Source organism: Silene latifolia, chromosome 4, assembly GCF_048544455.1.
Source record: "Silene latifolia isolate original U9 population chromosome 4, ASM4854445v1, whole genome shotgun sequence".
NCBI lineage: Eukaryota > Viridiplantae > Streptophyta > Magnoliopsida > Caryophyllales > Caryophyllaceae > Silene > Silene latifolia.
In genome coordinates, this window is record NC_133529.1 from 107,850,889 (window position 1) to 107,876,544 (window position 25,656).

Below are 25,656 nucleotides of genomic sequence, written 5' to 3' on the forward strand. Positions count from 1 at the left end.
CATTTTGCACCGCGAATTGTTGAGATGCTTGCTCTCTCCATTCATTTTGGGCCTTCCACATGGCTTGTTGCTCTTCCATGTACTTGGCTTGTTGTTGTTGCCAAGCATAAGCCTCATCTTGCCTCTTAGCCATGTCTTGGAGCATCTTCATTTGGGCTCTTTCGGCCTCCGCACTCAACTTTTGATGCTCCATACTAGCAACCCTCCATTGATCCAAACTCTCAAGCCGTGGCGTTTGTTGTTGTTGCCACGCATAAGAGCTATCAACTCTCCCACTAATTGCCTCCAAAGTTCCCCGGGTCTCCGTGAAGTAATTAAACATTTGTTGTTGCCACGGGGTGATTGGTGGAGTAGAGCTTGTTCCCGCCTCAAACATTGGTGTGTCGTGTATCGGCGGGTCACGCTCTATGTTCCGAATCTCCCTCTCTTCGTCACTATCAACGTGGACAACCGGGGATGGTTCGACCCTTCTCCTTTGTTCCCTCTGATATACGATTAATTTACCTCTAATTCCCTTTTTCTTTTATGCATACCGACTCATATCGAGTCGTTTTCGGGTGTTTTTCCTTGCATATTGTGCCCAATACCCGTACTTGTTACCGTGTGTGTCCTTTTGTAGGAAACGACCTAAGTATGGAGAAATTGGGGCAAGAAAGGCACCCCATTGCCTTTACATGAAGAAGAGGGGAAGAAATGGTGAAGAGTGTGTTTCTTTGAGAGGCCAGAAGAACCCGGTCTGCCACCGGCAAAACACACCCCAGAGAATCACTTAGGATTAGAAGAAAAGGTGAGGAAAGTGCTTTGCTTGCGGAGGCAGCCGCAACCGCCCACCGGTAAAGCACAACAATTGGCTTTAATTGAAGAAGTTGGTGAAAAACAAGCTTGGCCTCATTGCCGGTAGGAACACCGCGGCCGGTCAACCTAAGCATTACGCACCTTGAAGAAGAAAAAGAAGTCTGAAGAAGGTGTTTTGCCGGCAGCCGACAACCGCCCACCGCAAAACACAAATGCCGGCTATTTTTAAATCTTGCGGTTTTACCGGCAAGACCACCACTGCCTTAGGTGGGCCAAAAAGCAAAACACGGCAGCACGGGATTTGGGCTTTTCTTCCTTTTTCTTCCTAATCTTGTACAAGCCTATAAATACCCCCTCTTAAACCCTTTTGTACACACAACCCTAGATCCGAATTTTTACCCTTTCAAGCTTTAAACTTTCTTAATCTCTTTGTTAATCTTTTCTTAATTAAAGTAGTTCTTCAATCAATTAGTGATTGAATTTGGGTTTGTAAGAAGATTGAAGGATTTCCTTCTTTATTATTTCTATCCAAATTCCTCTTTCACTATTTTGTTGGTATTAATTCTCTCCCTATTTTCATTTGTTTACATTTTGTTCTTCATTTATGCTTGTTTGATTGTTTATGTTAAAATCGTTGTTGTTGTTTGTTTGTTGTTGTTATTTCCATCATTGTTCATCTTTTTATTGTTGATCTTTCCTTTGTTTCTCTTTCATTTGTTCACTCTTGGGTAGTTGTCCTCAAAGACTTAATCTTTGAGTTGATTGGGTTAAAGAATGTGTCTTTAGGTTTAATCACTCTCATTGTTAGATTAAATCATCTTACCTTACACCCATTGTTAGATTGTTGCATGTTTAGTAGTGAATTTCATCTTCTCACCATGTTTATGACCAAAGTTTCCATCTTTATTGTTTATTTTGCAATTAGGACCATGATTAGTGAGTAGTCTTCCACTAGGGCTCGGTTTGACCTAACATGAGTAATTCCATTAGTTGAATTTCATAAAGGCTAATTATTTGGGGAAATTGGTGAGGGTAGTTTAGAGGAATGACTTGGTTTATGGGTTGACTTTTGGGTAGTGTCGACTTACGACCCTTGACCACCAACGAGAGTTGGTTAGGTTGTGATTTGGATACCCGAGAATTGACCCTATTGTTGACCTCGGTTGAGACCGAAAGGGAGAACCGGGGTAGGACACCTCTAAATTAGCGTTTGAAATCGACCCTCGAGAGAGGGAGTGGGATGACCCGGGAATTGACGGGGCTTAATGACCTTAGCAAATATTGGACTACCTTGGGAATAATGCATGTTTTTGGGGTAGTCGGGTATTGAGTTAGGGATTCCGACCTTCGAACCCGAGAGGGGGGTTGGTGGGTAGTGCTAGTGTCCTATTTCGAACCCGAGAGGGGGGTCTTAGGCGAATTAGAGCCGTCACCTCCTCACCTAACTACCCTTGTGATTAGCCTAGAGATTTAACTATGTGGAATTGCGATTTGTTTGGGAAGAACCGAGTCTTAGGCCGTTTAATCATTTGAATTACAATTTATCCTTCATTCTTGCTTATTTTCCTTACTTTTGTTAAGCTCGCATTTCATTTTGTTTTAGGTAGCATTAGTATAACAATCTTCATCTTATATTTTCGACTTAGCTAAACGATCGGATTAGAACAATTAGTAATCTTTTCAACTCCTTGTGGGATCGACCCTTAATAGTGTACAACGATAAAATCGTGCACTTGCGAGGTATAGCTTGATACCATCAAGTTTTTGGCGCCGATTCTTCCGGGAGTTCGGCTAGATATTAATTGTTTTCATTCTTGTTTAGACTAAGTCTTTTGTTACTAATCTCTCTCTTGAGTGTGTAGGACTTCTTGCATGAGAAGAAGAAATCGACGAGGTCAACCAATTAGACCGATTGACCACGAGATCGAAGCAACCGCGAGAAGACTAAATTCACTCCGTAGAAGAGGGCTTATAGAAACACCGATTCCTCAAGAAAATCCAGTAATTGAGAACCTTCAAGAAGGGCCACGGGTCTTTGAAACTTTCGAAAATCCTTTTGCAACACCGGAAACGGAAGTAACAATGGCCGCGGTCCCTATGAGAGATAACTTGGCTCCGAAAAAGGTGGTGAATCCGAGTATTGTGAAGCCCCCTATTCAAGCCAACAATTTTGATGTGAAAGCCACCTTGCTACAACTTGTCCAAGGGAATCAATTCGGAGGGGGAGCCACCGAAAACCCCAACGAGCATCTCAACGAGTTCTTGGATAGTTGTGACATGTTCAAGGCCAATGGAGTCACGGAAGATGCCGTACGCCTTAGGCTTTTCCCTTACTCTTTGAGGGGAAGTGCCAAGGAATGGCTTAAAAGTTGTGAACCCGACTCTCTTCGGACTTGGGATGATGTCTCTAAGGCTTTTCTCAACAAGTATTTCCCACCCCAACGAACCGCAAGAATCAAGAGTGAGCTCCAAGGGTTCACCCAACAAGAAGATGAGACCCTTTATGAAGCATGGGAGAGGTACAAGGGCCTCCAAAGGCTATGTCCTCACCACGGTATTGGAGATGATGAGCTCATCAACAATTTCTATGAAGGGTTAAACAATGATATGAAGATGAACCTTGATTCGGGCTCGGGAAGGAGCTTTGGATAAGATAGACCACAAGACGGCGAAAGAGCTTATTGAAGAAATGGCTTCTCGTACCTTTCATTGGAACAATGATAGGCACAAGAGGAAAGGGAAGTCAACGGTCGAATCGGCCAACAATGTGGAAGTGAAAGAGATGATAGAAGAGCTTAAGCAACAAGTTGCCTTGATGAGCTCAAGCAAAACATCTAGCAATTCTTCTATGAGGAACCAAGTCTATAGTTGTGAGCTTTGTGGAGACCAAGGACACCCACCCAATGAGTGTCCTTTGGTGGTTGGAGAAGGAAGTTGTATGGAGCAAGTGAACGGGATATGGGAGTCTAGTCCGGCCAAGCAAGCGTTTAACAACAACCAATATCACCCGGGATTGAGAGCCCACCCAAACTTCTCTTATGGCTCTCAAAATGTCCAAAACCCAACCTTCCAACAAAAGTCACAACAACCAAACTTCCAAACTCAAAAACAAAACACAACATTCAATCAAGGTCCACCGGGTTTCCAAGGAAGAACCTTCCAACCTAGACAACAATTTCAATCACTTAACCCACCAACCACCCAACCATTCCAACAAACCACCCAACCTTTCCAACAAAATTTCCAACCATTCCAACAACCCACCCAACCAAAGTCAAACATGGAACTCATGATGGAACAAATGATGAATCATCAAACACAATTCATCAACCATACCACCCAAAAACAAGAAGAGACAACCACCTCCATCAACCAACTTAGAACCCAAATGCAAGCCTCTCAACGAATGACGGACAACCAAATCTCCCAATTGGCTACCCAAATGAGCCAACTACAAGCCTCCCAAGGTAAATTCCCGGGTAAAACCGAGGAAAATCCGAAAACCATGAATGCTATTCACTTGAGGAGTGGTAGAGATTTGGAAGACCGGGAATTTGTCAAGAAAAGGAAGAGTAGTAGACCGGGCAATGTCATTGAACCTCAAATGGTGGTTGAACCTCCTAAGGTAATTGAAGAAAAGGAGGAAAAAGATGAGCTTGTGGAAATTGTTGTGGAAACTCCAAGAGTGATTGATGAACCAACAAGGGTAATTGAAGAGCCTCAACAACAAGTGGTAAGAACTTATGTACCACCGGTCCCCTTTCCACAAAGATTGGCAAGAGCCAAACTTGAACAAAAGTATGGGAAGTTCATGGATATGATGAAGGGTATCAACATTACCATGCCTTTCATTGATGCCGTAAAGGAGATTCCAAGCTATGGCAAGTTCTTGAAGGAGCTTATCTCAAACAAAAACTCTTTGAGCCCAACAACTACGGTGAGCTTATCCAAGGAGTGTAGTGCAATTCTCATGAATGAAGCTCCTCAAAAGCTTGAAGACCCGGGGAGTTTTTCCATACCTTGTAAGATTGGGACCGTGCACATTGAGAGGGCTTTGTGTGATTTGGGGGCTAGCATTAGTCTTATGCCCCTCAAAATTTTTAAGAAGTTGAAAGGTTATGAGCTTTCACCAACAAGGGTTTCTCTCCAACTTGCGGATAGGTCGGTAAGATACCCTATTGGTCTTGTGGAGGATGTCCCACTCAAGGTGGGGAAACTTGCATTTCCATGTGATTTCTATGTAATGGACATCCCCGAAGACTCAAATATTCCCATCATATTGGGGCGCCCTTGCCTTGCTACGGGGGGTGCCATGATTGATGTGAAGAATGGGAAGCTTTCTTTGCAAGTGGGTGAAGATAAGGTTGAATTCTCCTTGAACAAGGCTATGAAAGAGCCTTCGGAAGAAAAGTCTTGTTATATGATTGATGTGGTAGAAGAATGGGTTGATATGAAGAAATTTGATGAAGACAAGGGTTTGCAAGGGTTCCTTGAGGGCAAGGTAAAGGATTGCAAGGAGCACCGGGAGTATGCTTTAGCTATGGAAGCAACAATTGAAGAAGACCCGGACAAAGAATTTGAAAGCTTGAGAGGAGATGGTAAAAAAGAGGAGAGATCCACGCCTCCTCAAGTGGAGTTGAAACCTCTTCCCTCTACTCTTAAACATGCTTTCCTTGGCCCTAATGATACTTACCCTATTATTGTCAATAGTGCACTCAATGACACCGAACTTCAAAAACTACTTGATGTTGTAAGAAAGTACAAGGATGTCATTGGGTACTCGATTGATGATATTAAGGGGATTAGCCCTTCTTTTTGCACCCATCGCATTCACTTGGAGGATGAGAGTGCATCTTCCATTGAGCCTCAACGCCGCCTTAACCCCGCTATGAAAGAAGTGGTTAGGAAGGAGGTGTTGAAGCTCTATGATGCAAGCATAATTTACCCTATCTCCGATAGTGCATGGGTGAGCCCGGTGCATGTTGTGCCAAAGAAGGGCGGGGTCACGGTAGTCACCAATGATAAGAATGAACTAATTCCAACAAGGGTCACAACCGGGTGGAGAATGTGTATAGACTATAGGCGCCTCAACAAGGCAACTAGGAAAGACCATTTCCCCCTCCCTTTCCTTGACCAAATGTTGGAAAGACTTGCCCAACATTCTCATTTTTGCTACCTTGATGGGTTTTTGGGATTTTTCCAAATCCCGATTCACCCTAATGACCAAGAAAAGACCACATTCACGTGCCCATTCGGCACTTTTGCTTATAGGCGCATGCCCTTTGGGCTTTGCAATGCGCCGGCCACGTTTCAAAGATGCATGCTAGCTATATTTTCCGAATATGTTGAGAATATCATGGAGGTGTTTATGGACGACTTCTCGGTCGTAGGCACCTCATTTGATGGTTGTCTAGCTAATTTGGGGAAAGTCTTGAAAAGATGTCAAGAGAGTGGTCTAGTCTTGAATTGGGAGAAATGTCACTTCATGGTGACATCCGGGGTAGTTTTGGGTCATGTAGTGTCAAGTAAGGGCTTGGAAGTTGATCAAGCCAAGATTGAGGTGATCAAGACTCTACCCCCTCCCACTAATGTTAAAGGAATTAGGAGTTTTCTTGGGCATGCCGGTTTTTTTACCAGGAGATTCATTAAGGATTTTTCTTTGATTGCCCGTCCTTTAACTTTGTTGCTTGGAAAAGATGTGCCGTTTGAATTTACTAATGAGTGTTTGGATGCATTCAATAGGTTGAAGGAAGCTCTCATCACCGCTCCAATCATGCAACCTCCTACTTGGGGAGAGCCCTTTGAGTTGATGTGCGATGCTAGTGATGTAGCGGTGGGAGCGGTGCTTGGACAAAGGAAGAATGGTAAACTTCATGCCATATATTATGCAAGCAAGACTTTGGATGAAGCTCAATCACACTACACCACCACCGAAAAGGAGCTTTTGGCGGTCATATATGCCATGAACAAGTTTCGTTCTTATTTGGTGGGCTCTAAGGTAATTGTACACACCGATCACACGGCATTGAGGCACTTGCTAATTAAGAAGGAATCAAAACCACGCTTGATTCGGTGGATACTTTTGCTACAAGAGTTTGATATTGAAATTCGAGACAAGAAGGGTGTGGAAAATGTAGTAGCCGATCATCTTTCTCGGCTACTCCATGTCAAGGGGAAGGAGGGATTGCCAATTGACGATTCCTTGCTTGGGATGATCAACTATTCGCACTTGCTTTGATGGATGTCCTTGGTACGCGGACTATGTAAATTATTTGGTATCCGGGGTCATCCCGCACGGTTATGACTCCCATAAGAGAAAGAAATTCTTCCATGACCTTAAGCAATATTTTTGGGAAGAACCGTGCCTCTACAAAGCTTGTGCCGACGGGATAATTAGAAGATGCATCCCCAATGAAGAAGTCCAACCCATAATCTCTCATTGCCATGACATGCCGAGTGGAGGGCATGGTAGTTCACGAAAAACCGCCGCGAGGGTGCTCCAATGTGGATTCTTTTGGCCTTCCCTATTTCACGATGTGGCCACCTACGTCAAGAAGTGTGACAAGTGTCAAAGAAGTGGTAACATTTCAAAGAGGCATGAAATGCCAATGAACTACATACTTGAGGTGGAGTTATTCGATGTATGGGGCATTGACTATCAAGGCCCTTTTCCCTCATCAAATGGGAATGAGTATATTCTTGTTGCGGTGGACTACGTGAGCAAATGGGTTGAAGCAATTCCAACAAAGACTTGTGACGCAAAATCAGTGACCAAACTAATGGAGACAATCATATTCCCACGGTTTGGAGTTCCACGAATTGTGATAAGTGACCGTGGAACTCATTTCCGGGAGAGGACTCTTGATGCCTTACTCAAGAAGCATGGGGTGCAACATAGGCGGAGCCTTGCCTATCACCCACAAGCTAACGGCCAAGCCGAAATCTCTAACCGTGAAATCAAGATGATCCTTGAAAAGACCGTGAGTCGGTCAAGGAAAGATTGGTCTACCAAGCTTAATGATGCATTGTGGGCTTACCGGACCGCTTTCAAAACACCAATCGGAACTTCACCATTCCGGTTGGTGTATGGGAAGCCTGCCATTTCCGGTTGAGTTGGAGCACAAGGCACATTGGGCCATCCGACTACTTAACTTTGACTTGAAGAGCGCCGGAGAGAAGCGGCTACTTGACCTCAATGAGCTTGAAGAATTTAGACTAGAGGCTTATGAGAGCTCTAGGTTGTACAAGGAAAAGACCAAGCGATTCCATGACAAAGCTATTATAAGGAGGGAATTCAAGGAGGGGGACTTGGTTCTCCTCTTTAACTCAAGGTTCAAGCTATTTTCGGGAAAACTAAAGTCAAAGTGGTCGGGGCCTTTCACCGTGGTCCGAGCTTTCCCCTATGGGTCGGTTGAGGTATCCGATGGAGACCAAACATTCAAGGTAAATGGACAACGGCTAAAGCACTACATTGCCGGAACCCCTATCATCAAGAGTGTGAGCTCCATTGCTACCTACCTTCAAAATTATTGATTGACATTCATAACTCCGTCGAGCCTACGACATAAAACAAGGGCGCTTCATGGGAGGCAACCCATGCATCTTTGTATATAATTTGCATTCTAGACTATTAGTGAGAGATTTGGAGTCGTATTTTGTCTATTTGGATTGGTGACGGAGGTCACTTTTGAAGAACACAAGTTTTTATTTTCGTTGACCCGAAATCCCGGCATCATGCGTCAGAGTAGTTGAGGAAAACAAGAATCCCGGGGTCAATGAAAAAGCTCAAGGTTGAGTTGAAGAAAAATTGAGCAAATTTGAAAAACACAATGAAAAATGTCTGTGTGTTGTGTTTTGCCGGTGGACCGGCAGCCGGTTGGTCCACCGGCAGCGAGACCAAACCAAAATTTTGAAAATTGAAGTAAGGGTGTGTTTTGCCGGTAGGCCGGCAGCCGGCTCACCGGCATAGCACACCTGTCAAGATGAAAAAGCAGAAGGATTGATGATTGAGAGTGTGTTTTGCCGGTAGGCCGGCAGCCGGCTCACCGGCATAACACACCTGATGACTTAGAAAAGAATTAAAGAATTGGTGAAGAGGAGTGTTTTGCCGGCAGGCCGGCAACCGGCCCACCGGTGAAACACTCATGTATTAAAGCCAGGAAGTTGGGTTTTTGAGTGAGGAGTGTGCTTTGCCGGTAGGTCGGCAACCGGCTCACCGGCATAGCACACCTGTTATTTGGGAAAATAATTTGAGGGGAGTGATTTGCCGGTGGACCGGCAACCGGTTGGTCCACCGGCAGCGCGGACGAAAATCCTGAAGAAGAAAAGCGAAAAAATAGAAAAAGGGGGAGTGCGTTTTACCGGCAGACCGGCTGCCGGTTCACCAACCGGCAAAACGCACACGCAGACCACAAATTTAACCCGTGAAACCCCCCCCCCCTTTTCCAATTCATTTCTTCATTTCTCCTTCATCTTTCCTCCTTATTTTTCCCCCTTTTCAACCCTAACTCCATTAAAACTCAATCAAACTCCCTCCAACCTTCACCAATCTACTCCAATCATCAAGATGTCGGGAAGAAGAACAAGGGCCGACATAGCAAGGGACCAAGAGGCATTGATTGCTCGGGCCGCAACCGATACTTACCCCGATCCGGACTTTCCCACTGTCGAGTTTACCACACCTACGCAGAAGGGTAAGTTTATTCTCTTTAAAAATCGCCCCCTCACCCCTACTAAATTTCTTCATCATCCGTCTTTGTGTACCCTTGGTATTCTTTGGGGAGAGGAAGCTTTGTTTACGGGGTGTGGTATGAGGGGCATATTTTACATGCATGAATACACTTACCCCCGGATTACATGGGAATTTTTGAGTAGTCTTAAGATTACCAAGCACCAAATGAAACGGGGATGGTGGCCACTCTTAGTTTTAGACTTATGAACCGGGAACACAACATCACTTTGGGTAGGTTGGCTCAAATTTCTGGGCTGGAAAATGCGACATCGCACACCCCGCCCATTGACTTTCACTATTCCCGTGTATGGAAGGCGATTTCGGGCCTTGATGATCAACCTGGGGTAAAAAGGCCCGCGATGAGTTGCCACAATCCCGCCATTCGGGTGTGGCATAGATGTATGGGGTGCACCGTTCTTGCGGTAGATGAGCCATGGGTGTTTAGGACCCACGAGCTTGAAATTTTGGGGTCCTACTTGTTCACGAAACCCACCCCCTTCCGAATTAATGTGGCTCACTACCTAGCCCTTAATCTATCCAAGATTGCTAGTTCTCCGGGGCATAAAACCCCGATACATGTGGGTGGCATGATCACCCGAATTGCCCGCAACATGGACCGTCCGGTTGACCTTTCCACGATGAATTGGATACCCGGGGACACTCACTTGACAAAGCACTACTTAACTACAAAGCTTGAGTGGCTCAAAGAGAACCCCAATGACGGCCTTGAATATTGGCAAATCAATCACAAAAACTCCATCCGGCTTCCAAATGTTACCGCGGTAAAAATTGAAAAGGACAAGGAGTTCTATCTCCTTGATATTGAAGAAGAGCCTCCCACCGACCAACCTCCTCCCACTATTCCACGGGTTTATTCTAGGGACCGTAGACGCGACACTCCCTCCTCCCTACGATACGCCGCACCTCAAACTCATCAACCTCCACCGTGGCACTTTCAACAAGGTGAGGCGTCCTCCTCGACCCCTCCTCCCTTGCCACCTTCCCTCACCGAGTGGATGGAGAGGATGGACATTGCCACGGCGAAAGCCGCTAGTGAGAGGGACATTTTGGGGAGAAAGTTGGACCGGATATACTATGATCAAGCTACCGGTACTTATCCCATCTACGATGATTTTGCGGCGGGAGTACGTGGGCTATGAGGACCCTCACCCCTCTTATTTCACTTGGCCTGATGGGAACTACACGAGAGAGGATGGGAGTATAGCCCATGGAGGTCTTAACCTCCAACCGGATTACTTTGCGGCCCCCATTTTTCCCCCTAGGCCCGAGCAACGGAGGAGGGACATGATGCCCAATGGTTGGGGGTCCGGCCTTATTTTGCTAGTGATGCGGGCGCGTCGGGTTCCGGTGGTGGTTTCACGGGAGGAGATAGTGGCGTGATGAATATGAGTGGTGATTTCACGGGTGGTTTTCCGGGTGTCGGCGGTAGTGGAGGTAATTTCACCTTCAACCCCGATGATTTAATCCAAGGCTCCGATTTAAACACCGGAGATGATATCAATGATGAAGATTTTGATGATGAGATGGGGTCTTAGTCCCCGAATTGATGGCTTTCTATCCTCCCAATCAATCCAAATGACAAGTATGATTCCTCCCTTTTATCCAAATTTCTCATTCATGTTTAAATTTTTCGCATGCATTTAGTTGATAAAGCATTTAGTTGCATCATATAGGATTGCATTAGATTTCAATTTTGTAATATATTGTCACATTTAGTAATTGCATTCACTTAGCACAATTTGCATTGTCATTTCAATTTAGCATATAGAATAGAGCATGCATTGCATTTTCAAAATAAAAACCAACTAAAAATTGAAAAAATGACCAAAAAAAAAAAACCAAAAACATGTTAATTTATTTCTCTAATATGCCCTCCCATGTCTATAAATAAGTGTGGGGAGGGCCTAAAAAAAACAAAAACATGTCTTTTAATTTGTACTCCCTCCACACATTTATTTCCATTTGGAAGTAATGTAAATAAATAAGTGTGGGGAGGGAGTTTTCATATCAAAAAAAAAAAAAAAAACCAAAAATATGTCCTTTTAATTTTTCAAAACCGAAAATCACAAAAATATGTTATTTTCCTTTGAAAAAGATCAAAAATCAAAAAATATGTTCATTTATTTCCCTTCTCTCCCTATGCTTTTGTCCATTGAGGACAATGTACATCTCAAGTGTGGGGAGGGAAATATCCACTCTTGTGCATATTTGTTTATATTTGTAAATGTTTATAAATTAGAGAAAATGCCTAAAAATCGAAAAATTTCTGAAAAATTCAAAAAAAAATTGCATTGTATATATATGTTTTGTCTAACCTTTTGGCTTGGCACATTGACCACTTGAGGCAAAAAGGAGCTAGAAGACCGCTTGGTATAATCCTTCCTATCTATTGCTCCTTTTACTATTCTTTCTTTTTGGTATCTTTGATATTTTGAAGGAGGATGGGAATTTTGTTGCTTTGGGTGTCTCCTTGGGAGACCGTTTGGAATTTTGGTGTTGATGTGCTGCTAGGTTTAGCCAATTTGTTGCACGTTTCATTTCATGTTTGTTTGAATTTCCGCATGCATTTGTTCACATGTAAATACTTGTTGTTTTTCTTTCTTCTTGCATTGAGTTTGTAAATAAGTTTTTAAGGAAGAGCATGGTCAATGGAAGGGAACCAAGTACCCCCATGATGAGCTTATGTGTCCGATTGTGCCTTTCCCCTCCTCGTGACTCGCACCCGTGGCCTCTTAGTTAGCCGAGGAAGGAGGGCTTGACCAATGAGTTTAGACCGACCTTGTGAGACCTAGGGCCGTAGACTAGACCTTTGGCTCGACTTAGCTACTCAAAGGTAAGGGTAGAGCCTCCTAGGGTGGGTACATTCATACCCCGCCCTCATTTAGGTTCGAGAGTAGGTCTCCTCGCGAGGCGTGTCACATCACTACGCATAAGTGTGTCGCATCGTCCTTAGACCATGAAATTGCATTACATTTTTGTGCATATGATATGAAGCAAAAATCAGTTTTTATGAGCCTCACATAGCCAAATAGCCTTATTTTCTCCCCTACATTGCTTCCCTTTTTGATTCACCCCTTTGAGCTTAGCCTTTTCATTTGGCAAACCCACCTAAATAGCTACATTCCCATAACCACCCTTCCCTAATCAAGAATTGGTCGGTTTTTGTAGTTGTGTTGTAGGAGGTGATTTGGGGCATATATGATGGATAGTACCCATATCCATTTGGGTCGGAATTTGGTATAATTTGGCATTGTAAATAAATAAGAGGTCCTAAAAAGAAATGAAAAACAAAATAGAAAAGTAAAAAAGTTATGAAAAATCAAAAAAATGAGTTGTGTTGTATATATTTGTTTGTTGTCGAAAAAAAAAAAAAGAAAAAGGCAAGCAACACCCCTACTCATCATTTAAAGGGGTAGAAAAAGCCGTTGCTAAATAAAAGGGCAAATTGATGTTTTTCCAAAATGAGTCGGGTTTACACAATTTTTGCATAACTCGGGAAACCGGGTTTTTGTTAGGGTGTAGACGTTGCCATTTGTTGAAATAAAAGGAGTTCTATCAAATTTTTCCTACTTGAGTTGGGTTTATGCAATTTTTGCATAGTTTTGGTCATCATTGCTATGTTAGGGCATAGACGTGTCTCATGTGTTGCAATAAAGAGACGGGATGTGTTGTGTCGACGATTCTTGATTTGAACCCCACATGTCCAAACGGTGCTTGCACCAATCCCGTTTCGACCTTCTCCTTAGCCCCGTTGTAACCCTTGCTTCATGTTTTGTGCATTTTCCCATTGTTTGCATTTCATTGGACATAGGACGATTTTACACATTAGATTGCGGGCACGTTTTCGCTAGTCGAGTTAGTCGAGTGATTTTGGTTACTTTTTGTCACAAAAATCACCTTGTTCTTTCATTGAGTGACGAGTGAAAACCGTGAGGATGTCGTTGCCTTGGTCCCCTTAGTCATGGGCCCTTTGGTTGAATCTTGTGTCGGTTTTGTAATTCTCGGCGGACTTGCCCTTTCTTCCCTTTCCCCGGTCTTGAATTTGTTTCTTGAGCATTGGTCACACGAGGGTTGCTTTTGTCACATTTAGGGGATTGGCACCTCATTTGGCACTTCTGAGACGGTACTCCCGACCAAGACCGTGTCTTGTTATTTGAAAATTCGGCCACTTAGATGAGGAAAGTGGATCATTTTGTCAGATGCATTCTATTTGTTGATTATGTGCTTTCATGATGAATGTGTCAAAAGTTTTGTAGCAAGACCCAACTTGCCTTGCAATAGGGCACTCTCCCCTCATGGGTGTCAAATTGTGAGTTGAAGGGGCGTTGAGTGCGCTAATACTCGATCGGTTTAAGTAGTAGTTTAGTTGAGTGATGCTCATATTGTGCATTCGCTCTCCATATCTATCATAATAATGCTTTGTACATTTGGTTTAGGGACTTACTCGGGGACGAGTAAGGCTTAAGTGTGGGGAGGTTTGATATACGATTAATTTACCTCTAATTCCCTTTTTCTTTTATGCATACCGACTCATATCGAGTCGTTTTCGGGTGTTTTTCCTTGCATATTGTGCCCAATACCCGTACTTGTTACCGTGTGTGTCCTTTTGTAGGAAACGACCTAAGTATGGAGAAATTGGGGCAAGAAAGGCACCCCATTGCCTTTACATGAAGAAGAGGGGAAGAAATGGTGAAGAGTGTGTTTTGCGTGGGCAAGCAACCGGTCTGCCACCAAGCAAAACACACCCCAGAGAATCACTTAGGATTCTGAAGAAAAGCTGAGGAAAGTGCTTTGCCGGCAGGCCGGCAACCGGCCCACCGGTAAAGCACAACAATTGGCTTTAATTGAAGAAGTTGGTGAAAAACAAGCTTGGCCTCGCTGCCGGTAGGAGCACCGGCAGCCGGTCAACCGGCATTACGCACCTTGAAGAAGAAAAAGAAGTCCTGAAGAAGGTGTTTTGCCGGCAGGCCGGCAACCGGCCCACCGGCAAAACACAAATGCCAGCTATTTTTAAATCTTGCACGGTTTTCAAGCAAGACCCACCGGCATTCTTAGGTGGACCAAGCAAAACACTGCAAAGACGGGATTTGGGCTTTTCTTCCTTTTTCTTCCTAATCTTGTACAAGCCTATAAATACCCCCTCTTAAACCCTTTTGTACACACAACCCTAGATCCAGAATTTTTACCCTTTCAAGCTTTAAACTTTCTTAATCTCTTTGTTAATCTTTCCTTAATTAAAGTAGTTCTTCAATCAATTAGTGATTGAATTTGGGTTTGTAAGAAGATTGAAGGATTTCCTTCTTTATTATTTCTATCCAAATTCCTCTTTCACTATTTTGTTGGTATTAATTCTCTCCCTATTTTCATTTGTTTACATTTTGTTCTTCATTTATGCTTGTTTGATTGTTTATGTTAAAATCGTTGTTGTTGTTTGTTTGTTGTTGTTATTTCCATCATTGTTCATCTTTTTATTGTTGATCTTTCCTTTGTTTCTCTTTCATTTGTTCACTCTTGGGTAGTTGTCCTCAAAGACTTAATCTTTGAGTTGATTGGGTTAAAGAATGTGTCTTTAGGTTTAATCACTCTCATTGTTAGATTAAATCATCTTACCTTACACCCATTGTTAGATTGTTGCATGTTTAGTAGTGAATTTCATCTTCTCACCATGTTTATGACCAAAGTTTCCATCTTTATTGTTTATTTTGCAATTAGGACCATGATTAGTGAGTAGTCTTCCACTAGGGCTCGGTTTGACCTAACATGAGTAATTCCATTAGTTGAATTTCATAAAGGCTAATTATTTGGGGAAATTGGTGAGGGTAGTTTAGAGGAATGACTTGGTTTATGGGTTGACTTTTGGGTAGTGTCGACTTACGACCCTTGACCACCAACGAGAGTTGGTTAGGTTGTGATTTGGATACCCGAGAATTGACCCTATTGTTGACCTCGGTTGAGACCGAAAGGGAGAACCGGGGTAGGACACCTCTAAATTAGCGTTTGAAATCGACCCTCGAGAGAGGGAGTGGGATGACCCGGGAATTGACGGGGCTTAATGACCTTAGCAAATATTGGACTACCTTGGGAATAATGCATGTTTTTGGGGTAGTCGGGTATTGAGTTAGGGATTCCGACCTTCGAACCCGAGAGGGGGGTTGGTGGGTAGTGCTAGTGTCCTATTTCGAACCCGAGAGGGGGGTCTTAGGCGAATTAGAGCCGTCACCTCCTCACCTAACTACCCTTGTGATTAGCCTAGAGATTTAACTATGTGGAATTGCGATTTGTTTGGGAAGAACCGAGTCTTAGGCCGTTTAATCATTTGAATTACAATTTATCCTTCATTCTTGCTTATTTTCCTTACTTTTGTTAAGCTCGCATTTCATTTTGTTTTAGGTAGCATTAGTATAACAATCTTCATCTTATATTTTCGACTTAGCTAAACGATCGGATTAGAACAATTAGTAATCTTTTCAACTCCTTGTGGGATCGACCCTTAATAGTGTACAACGATAAAATCGTGCACTTGCGAGGTATAGCTTGATACCATCACCCTCCTTTGTGCCTCCCTTTGTTCCGGCGTGTCGGGCGGGCAAAAGAAATGAATGGCACGGGTGCCATGAGGAATCGGGCCGTTCTTTGGTAGAACCATGTAGGGAGTTTTTCCCTCTCCCAACCAATTGCATTTAAAATTTTGTTTATCAAGGACTTGGATCATATGTGTCTCCTCAAGTCCATGAGCATTATAAAAATGATTTCCCCAAACGGGGAGTTGATCATCCGACGTCGAGCCCACATATTTCTCCACAAAGAGGGTGATGAGACCCCCACCATTGATATTACCTCTCCTCCTCTTCTTATGTTTTAAGCAAGAATCAACAAAAAGCCGAGCCCAATCCGGCACACCACTCCCTTCCGGGAGCATAGCCCAAATGCACTCCCTCACCGCATCGCTCACTTTCGTTGGCTCCCCCATGGAGAAGAACCAACAAGCCAAACACCTTGTCAATATACGGATTGCGGGGTTGGTTATGGCGGAAAGTTTGTCATTATGATCTTGGGCATCCTTCTTCCGTGAGGTGACACCACACCTCATTAAGCTTGCCCTTGGGTGGGTTGACCGGGGAGGGCGGTTTTGTGATTCTTAAAATCTCTCTTACCTCATCAAAAGAAATCGAATGCCACACTTTATGAAGACGGAAATTTACTCTCTCATTCGCCCCCTCCCCCGTTTTAGAGATGGTGGACAAGAATTCATAAGTAAAAGAGCGGTATGTGTCGTCATGAAGGTCCATGTATAGCTCTAATCCTACCCGACTCAAAAGTTGAAAAGTGAGTTCCTCTAATCCTAGTTCTTGAAGAGTGTCACGGTGGAGGAATTTGGTGATGGGGGTGGGGTTTTCTTTTTCAAGTTTGGCAAAGATTTTCTTTTGTTCCGCACTAAGACCCTCATTCCCGTTAAACACCTTGGGGTTACTTCCTTCCCCTTGTTGAGCTTTCCTCTTCCCAAAAACCATGGTCTCCCCGAATCCACTTAAAATGCTAGTTGATTGAAGTATAATGCTAAAAACCCTTCCAAGAATGCTCCAATTACCCAGAAATTGCTTGAAACGAACTTGAATCCACAATTTGCAAGGTTAGGGTTTGGGATGAAATTGGGGGAAATCAGGATTTTGAAAGGTAAAGTGAGTATTTGAGTTGTTGGGTTAGGTTGAGAGGTGATTGTGATGAAAGGAAGGAGTTTGTTGAAGGATTGATGGTGGATTTTGATGAAGGTGATGAAGTTTGAGTTGGGAATATGGGAGTTGAAGGTATAAGGTGTCGAAAAATATGAAGGATAATGTGTTTGTGGTTTGTAAAAAGCCCCTTTGAAATCCCGTGGTTTGCTTCCTGCGCAGTCGCGCTTTTCGATCATTGCGCAGTGCGCCAAGTGCGCGCAGTGCGCGACTTACACCTGCGTGAGGTGCGCCCGGCTCGGGATGTCGAGTAAAAAGATTGCTATCAACTTTTTCTTTGTGGGGATTTTTGGCCTTCCTTTCGTGCTTTTCCTTCATTTGACTCGTATAGATGGTGTCCCGAGTCATTTCACCTCCCGATACGACTTGGGCACGCGTCCCAAGGAGCCTCATCCTACTACCTTCAAACACTTCAACAAACTTTCAAAAGATTCCATAATGTATGCTTCTAAAATGCGTTAAGAGTAAATAAATTGACAAGAAAACAGTAAATCCTATGCTACAAAGGGGGAATATTTACAAAAGTTGCCGTTTGTTTAACGTCGATGGCTCGACAAAGTCAATGATGGAAGATCAATCTTTGTAAATTGGATCTTCTAAAAGAAGATCCTCTTCGCCTTGTAGCTCGATTCCTTTGTAGTAATGCTTCAATCTTTGCCCATTCACCTTTATCACTTTCCCCGAGGTCGGGTCTTCCACCTCCACCGCTCCGTGGGGAAAAACCTTCTTGACTTTGTAAGGTCCAAACCACTTTGACCTTAGCTTGCCGGGAAAATTCTTGAGTCGACTTTGAAAAACCAACACTTCTTCTCCCTCTTTGAAAACTCTTCTTGTGACCATCTTGTCATGCCAAGACCGAGCCTTTTCCTTGTAGATGCTAGCATTGTCATAGGCATTGTGCCTAAGCTCTTCCAATTCTTGTATTTGAAGCTTTCGGTGCAATCCCGCCTCATCGACATTTTGATTAAAAGCTTTGATTGCCCAATAGGCTTTGTGCTCCACTTCTACGGGAAGGTGGCATCCCTTCCCATAAATTAGCCTATACGGGGACATGTCGATTGGGGTCTTATAGGCCGTTCTATAAGCCCAAAGAGCATCTTCAAGCCTCTTGCTCCAATCCTTTCGGTCGGGATTGACCGTTCTTTCCAAGATGTGTTTAACCTCCCGGTTAGAGACTTCCGCTTGGCCATTTGTTTGGGGGTGATATGCCGTAGAAACTTTGTGAAGCACACCATACTTTTGAAGCAAGGTTGAGATCACCTTGTTACAAAAATGAGTCCCCCTATCACTCACAATGGCTTTTGGGAAGCCGAATCTTGAAAATATATTGCTTTTGACAAATGCTTGCACCGTCTTTGCATCATCACATTTTGTGGGGATGGCTTCTACCCACTTAGACACGTAGTCGACCGCCAAGAGGATGTAGATGTATCCATAGGAGTTAGGGAATGGCCCCATGAAGTCTATTCCCCAAACATCAAAAATTTCCAAGTAGAGCATCGGTTGTTGGGGCATTTCGTTCCTACGTGATATGTTGCCAAAACGTTGGCACCTATCACAAGTAGTAACGAAAATATGAGCATCTTTAAATAACTTGGGCCAATAGAAACCGCACTCAAGGATTTTACGTGCCGTTCTATGCGGCCCAAAGTGACCCCCACAAGCGTACTCATGGCAATGCTTTAGGATGGATGGGATCTCTACATCCGGCACACAACGGCGGATGACTTGGTCTTGGCACATTTTCCACAAATATGGCTCATCCCATATATAGAACCTAGAATCGGACTTGATCTTGTTCCTTTGGCTAGATGAAAGGGAGGTGGGAAATTTCTTGGTGACTATGTAGTTTACCAAGTTGGCATACCATGGCTCCGTCATCCTCAAACTATAAAGAGATTCATGAGGCAAACTCCCATCCACTACCCTCATTTGTTGCATTTGTTGATCATTAAGTTGTAGTCGACTTAGGTGGTCGGCCACCACATTTGCCAATCCCTTTTTCTCTCTTATCTCTATGTCAAACTCACTAAGTAGGAGAACCCACCTCATTAATCTTGGTTTGGTGTCCTTCTTGCTCACAAGTTGAGTGATGGATTTGTGATCGGTATAGACAATCACCTTGACTCCTAGTAAGTATGAGCGGAACTTCTCTAGAGCATATACCACCACCAAGAATTCCTTCTCGGTGACGGTGTAGTTTCGTTGAGCATCATTCAAGAGAGATGAAGCATATTGGATCACATATGAAGCTTTGTCATCTTTTTGTCCCAACACGGCTCCAATGGCAAAATCGCTTGCATCGGTCATTATCTCAAAAGGTCGATCCCACTTGGGTGCTTGAATGATTGGGGCCGATACAAGTCTCTCCTTCAACAAGTCAAATGCTTCCCTACAATGATCATCAAACACGAACTCCACATCCTTGTGCAAAAGTTTGCATAAGGGGTTAGCTATTTTGGAGAAATCTTTAATAAACCTTCGATAAAAACCCGCGTGTCCCAAGAACGACCTTACGTCTCGAGTATTAGATGGATACGGCAAGGTTTTAATCACATCCACCTTTGCCGTATCCACCTCAATCCCTCTTTTCGACACTATGTGCCCTAACACGATTCCGCTACTCACCAATAAGTGACACTTTTCAGAGTTTAAAACAAGGTGAGAGTCTATGCACCGTGATAGGACCATAGCGAGGTGGTCTAGACACGAGTCAAATGAGTCCCCATGGATGGTGAAGTCATCCATGAAGACTTCCAAAATGCGCTCCACATAGTCCGAGAAAATGCTCATCATGCATCGTTGGAAAGTGCCGGGGGCATTGCACAATCCAAAAGGCATGCGGCGGTAAGCATAAGTACCGAATGGGCAAGTAAAGGTTGTTTTGGATTGATCCTCCGGGTGAATGGGGATTTGAAAATACCCGGAATATCCATCCAAAAAACAATAGTACTCTTTTCCACCTAACCTCTCTAGCATTTGATCTAGAAAGGGTAGGGGAAATGGTCCTTCAAAGTGACTTGGTTGAGGCGGCGATAATCAATACACACCCTCCATCCCGTTTGCAAACGGGTGGGGATCAATGCCCCTTGAGTGTTTTTGATTACCGTCACCCCTCCTTTTTTTGGCACAACTTGAGTAGGACTTACCCATTGGGAGTCACTAATGGGAAAGATAATACCCATTTGGAGAAGTTTGATAATTTCTTCCTTGACAACTTCCATCATGGGTGGATTGAGCCTCCGTTGTGGTTCTTAGGACGGGTTTTGCATCTTTTTCCAATCGAATTTTGTGCATGCAAGTGCTTGGACTTATTCCCTTTATATCCGCGATGCTCCATCCAAATGCTTCTTTGTATTTATGCAAGACATCCACCAATCTCCTCTCTTGATCACTCTCAAGGCGGTTTGAAATGATGAGACGTAGAGTGTTGTTTTCCCCAAGAAACACGTACTTCAAGTGGTCGGGGAGTGGTTTTAGATCGGGGGTGGGTGGCTTAATGATTGAGGGAAGTGGTCTTTCAAGGGAAGCCTCTAGAGGAAGAAATTTAGCTTGATAATCATAAGAGGAGGAGGAAAAACAATCTTGGGTGGAGTGAGAAGCTGCGCAGTGCGCGGTGAGTGCGCAGCTGCGCTATTCGCGCAGCTTTTGAGAGATGCGCAGGCTGCGCCCTGTTTCGGGATGTCCTCCTCATTTTCTCTCATTTCTTCCTTCCCCCTAGATTCTTCTAAGGGCTCTTCCTTTTCCAAAGCTTCTATACTTTCCTGCACATCATGAGACAACAAAAACCGCAACCCTTCCTTCTCGACATTGTTAGTGAGGGCCACCTCAAGTGGGTCCCTATGACACAACATATAAACTTGAGAGGTAATTGGTTCAATGATGTCTAAGAAATAACATGAATGTGAATCGCTAGGTTGTTTCATAGCATCATAGATGTTGTATGTGAGTTTCCTTCTATCAAATTCCATAGTGAGGTTCCCATTAGACACATCAATCTTGGTTTTAGAGGTCTTCATAAAAGGCCTCCCCAAAAGGATTGGAGTGGCCCTCGAGTCGGCTTCCATGTCAAGAACATAGAAGTCGGCCGGAAAGGTTAAGTGATCTACCTCTACCAACACATCCTCCACCATCCCCTTTGGGTATATGTTTGAGCGATCCGCAAGTTGGATCACTACATCGGTTTTGTTCAATGGTGGAAGTCCCAAAGTCTCATAGAGGGCATATGGCATAACATTGATTGATGCACCAAGGTCTAACATAGCATGAGTGAAACTTTTGTCCCCAATAGAGCATGGTATGGTGAACATTCCCGGGTCTCCACACTTTTTGGGAAGTGATTTTTTAAAAATTGCGGAAACATGTTCACTTACCCTTACTCTTTGGGTTCCCTTCCTTGGGCTTCTCCTAGGTGTGCAAAGTTCCTTGAGAAACTTTGCATACCTAGGCACACCTTTCAAAAGATTTAGCAAAGGGATATTTACTTCACACTTCCTAAAAGTTTCGTAGAGATCCTCATCTCTTGCGACACTTTTAGAATGTGTGAGAGCACTAGGAAAAGGTACCTCCACAACATATTCTTTCTCGATCTCCTCAACATGATCCTTGGTTTTGTTGCTTTCACTCTTTCCTTTGTCATTCCTCAAGGGACTCTTCTCCTCTTCTCCATTAGTTTTAGAGGGTGTCTCTTTCTCTTCCTCAACCACTAGCTCTTCTTCAATTTGTTCCTCAATGTCAATGACCCTCTCATGTGACTTGGCCTTCCTCTTCTTCTTCGGGGGAGATTCTAGGGTTCTCCCCTTTCTCAAAGTCATGGAGCTTGCATTTTCCTTTGGTGGAAATGTTGTAGATGGAATTGAGTTAGAGTTCCTTTGATTGTTCTTGGCCATTTCTTGTGCAAGTTGGCCAAGTTGGATTTCAAGGTTCTTCACCCTAGCATCACTTGAAATTTTGTCCGCATCCATTTTGTCAAACCTCTTGGTATTTTCGGCTTGCCCTTTCATGATCATCTTAAACATCTCATTTGTAGACAAATCTTCATTTCCTTGGGAGGAAGAGCCCCCTCCTTGTTGGAAGTTCTTGGGGTTACCTTGGAAATTCCCTTGGTGTCCTTGGTTTCCAAATTGGAAGGATCCTCCCTTGGATTGTTGATGATTGTTGTTTCTTTGGTAATTGGAGTTTTGTCCTTGAGAGTTGGAGTTCTTCAAGTGGTTGAATTGACCATTTTGGAAGCTCTTGGAGGTATCTCCTCCCCAACTAAGGTTTGGATTGTCTCTTGACCCAATGTTGTAAGTATTGCCACTCGGATCATACTTATAATACCCTCCCCCATTGGGGTTCCTAGAGTTGTATTGACCGTGCATCATGGCACTCACATTCTCCTTGCTTATTCCTTGCTCTTCCATGATGGGACAAGTTTCCATTGGGTGTGGCCCTTGACAAAAATTACACTCCACATTAGATCCTTGTGCTCCTCCTTGATTGTTCCCCACTAGTTGAGCAACCATTTTTGTGAGATCATCCACGGTTTTCTCAAGCTTGTGGGAGGAAGGAGAGGATGTCTCAATGGAGTTAATATTCTTTGACCCTCGGCTTCTTCCATAGTTCCTTGTGCTAGCGGCCAACCTTTCTATGATTTCATTTGCCTCCGCCACGGAATAGTTGTCAACTCCACCACCCGTAGCGGAATTAACCATGATTTGGTATTGTTGTGTAAGACCATCACAAAAGTTGACCAAAAGGTCATCACCACTAAGGCCATGGTAAGGACATTGAGCAACTAGCTTCTTGAATCTCTCCCAATACTCATATAAGCTCTCACTTGCATCTTGCTCCGGAGAAGTGATGGCTTTCTTTGCATGGTTATGTCTTGAGTCGGGGTAGTATTTCTCAAGAAAAGCCGCCTTCATGTCCTTCCAAGTACGGATTGTACCCGGTTGAAGGTAAAACAACCAATCTTTTGCCGCATCTTGAAGTGAAAATGGGAAAGCTCTCAACTTAAATTGATCTTCCGTGACACCATTTGGAATTGCACCCTCACACATCATATGGAATTCGGAAAGATGGCGATTTGGGTCATCCCCCGCATGTCCATGAAACTTTGGGAGGTTGTGAATGAAATAGCCCTTCAACTCAAAGTTGGCATTATCCCCCATGGGTGGGTAGGCAATGCAAAGAGGTTGAGTGTCATAATTTCTTGCCCGGAGCTCCCTAATAGTTCTAGTATCATTCGCCATTGAAGGGTATTCCACTTCAATTGGCTCCACGTCAATAGGGTCTTCTTCAATAGGGGCTTCTAAGGGTGGTTCTTCCACTATATGCTCTCTTTGGGCCCTTCGGTACCAAGGGTTAGTGAATAGCCAAGAATAGGCCCCAAAAGCGTCTTCTTCCACGGGAGTTGATTCACCGTGTTGTGGGGAACCAAACATATACCTTCGCACTAAGCAAACAAATTAGAACTTCCTATTACTTCTAACAACAAGAGGAGTAATAAAACAACTAAACATAAATTCACAAACTCAAGTTCTAGCAATGTTGCCCTTCCCCGGCAACGGCGCCAAAATTTGGTAACAATAAAACTAGGTGTCGTAATACTAGAATTAACTACCAAATTAACAATTTATAGCCTAAACTTTGACTCTACTAACTTTCAATAAAAACAATAGTAAAGCGGAAGTAAAGGGTCGAACCCAAGAGAAGGGGTTAAGACTAAAGACTTGAAATGTAAACTATTGACAATTAAGTAGGTCTCTACTTACTAATTAAGAACCTAATGACAATTTAAACTTAACAAAAGAAAATAATCACAAACAATGGCTATTAACAAGGATCAACTAGTAGAAAACATAGATGGAAAAAGATTGGTTTTGAGAAACAAACATGGAAATATGAGTAGAACTTGAATATCTTCCTATTGAGACAATTCTACAAACAACTAGTATGCAAGATTCAATGTAAGGGGGAGTACTTGATGTAATTCTCTCTTAGTAACCCAACAATGGTAAAGCTTGACTCTTTTTACTCTCTCACAATTTCCTACCCACTACTATCACCTCAAGATGTTGATACATGTAAATTAAACCATCTACACATACCCTTCAAGCTTAAGCAACAAATCATTAAACCATGAAAAGAGACTAAGCATGAGCATTAAGAATTTACCAAAAGATGAAGCTAGGATCAATTCCTCATGAGATTAAACCATACAAATGAGCAAAAGACAAGAACTTTCCTATTTGTTGTAAGAATCCTTTAAACCAAATCAACTAACAACAAATTTGCTTCAACAATCCCAACTAAATTAAACCATTTCATTAGGATTTGCACTAGTCAAGTAAATAACATGCAAGGATGGCCAACCCAAACATTCAATTACTCAACAAAAGAAATTAAGCACAAGGAAAGAACTTTAGATAAATAAAGAGAGGTTTAAGAGTCTTACAATTACCAAAGTTGGATACTTTGATCAAATTACATCAAGCAAGGGAAGAACTAGCCTTCCATAGTCTTCATAAAACCCAAAAACAAAGAAAGATTACAACTTGAATGCCAAATAAAATGTTCTTGCTTACTACAATTTTCTAGAGATTATTCAATGCTTAGGTGATAATTAGGTCTTCAAACATGAGGGGTATATATATGGGTGCACTCCTTTCTAGGTTAAAAGCCTCAAAGCAAGCCCAAAAACACGGAATGTTTCCTTAAGCCCGTGTTTAAAACCAAAAATGCGCAGGCACCTCTGACGTAGGCGCAGGCTGCGCAACCTGCGCACTTTCACTGCGCAGGCTGCGCACCATCTCGGGAGTTCAGCTTCAAATCTTCAAACTTTGCTTCCTTCTTTACTTTCCAAGTTTCACTCCTACTTCTTCAAGCTGGCTTCTAGGCTACATGGGAGCTCCTTGTGCTTGTCTTAACCTTTGAAGGGTGCCCTATGCCTCTCGGGTTCCGTTCATGAGGATCAATCGTCCAACCGAGGTGAATTACATAAGTTCAACCACATCAACCCCTATGCCAAGTGTTAGGTAAAGCATACTAAAAGACCCATATTAAAAGACACGAGGGTGAAAATCACCCTCTTAGACCGACACAAAACAATGCTATCAGTGATTATCATTGATATCGTTAATAAGTATTTAAATTTGACAACACCGGGTTTTAAGTGCTATACTTCGTATTTTAAGTTTAGTTTTAATGTTTTAGATTATAATAGTTTAGGTCCTAAATTATTTGCTAGCATGTTAATTTTAAGTAGATCTTTAATAAACTTAGGGCTTTAATTTAAAAACTTTAAGATTCATGCTAAGAGCTTTGGATCTTAACTGAAAAACTTAAGATTTTCAAGTTGAAGTTGAGGTCGTGAAGAGTGAGGCCTCAAAGATA

At 43.1% G+C, this 25,656-nt stretch overlaps 1 protein-coding gene and 1 non-coding gene across 2 annotated transcripts; one reads left to right on the forward strand and one right to left on the reverse strand.

Annotated features, from left to right (window-relative positions):
* Positions 1-3,246: 3,246 nt before the first annotated feature.
* Positions 3,247-3,353, reverse strand: LOC141654391 (small nucleolar RNA R71). Its single transcript, XR_012547952.1, has one exon. It is a non-coding gene; the product is annotated as a small nucleolar RNA R71 (small nucleolar RNA).
* A 4,462-nt stretch (positions 3,354-7,815) lies between these two features.
* Positions 7,816-8,328, forward strand: LOC141651891 (uncharacterized). The gene has a single exon (XM_074459583.1). The coding sequence runs from the start codon at positions 7,816-7,818 to the stop codon at positions 8,326-8,328; it is 513 nt and encodes a 170-aa protein (XP_074315684.1).
* The last annotated feature ends 17,328 nt before the right edge of the window (positions 8,329-25,656 follow it).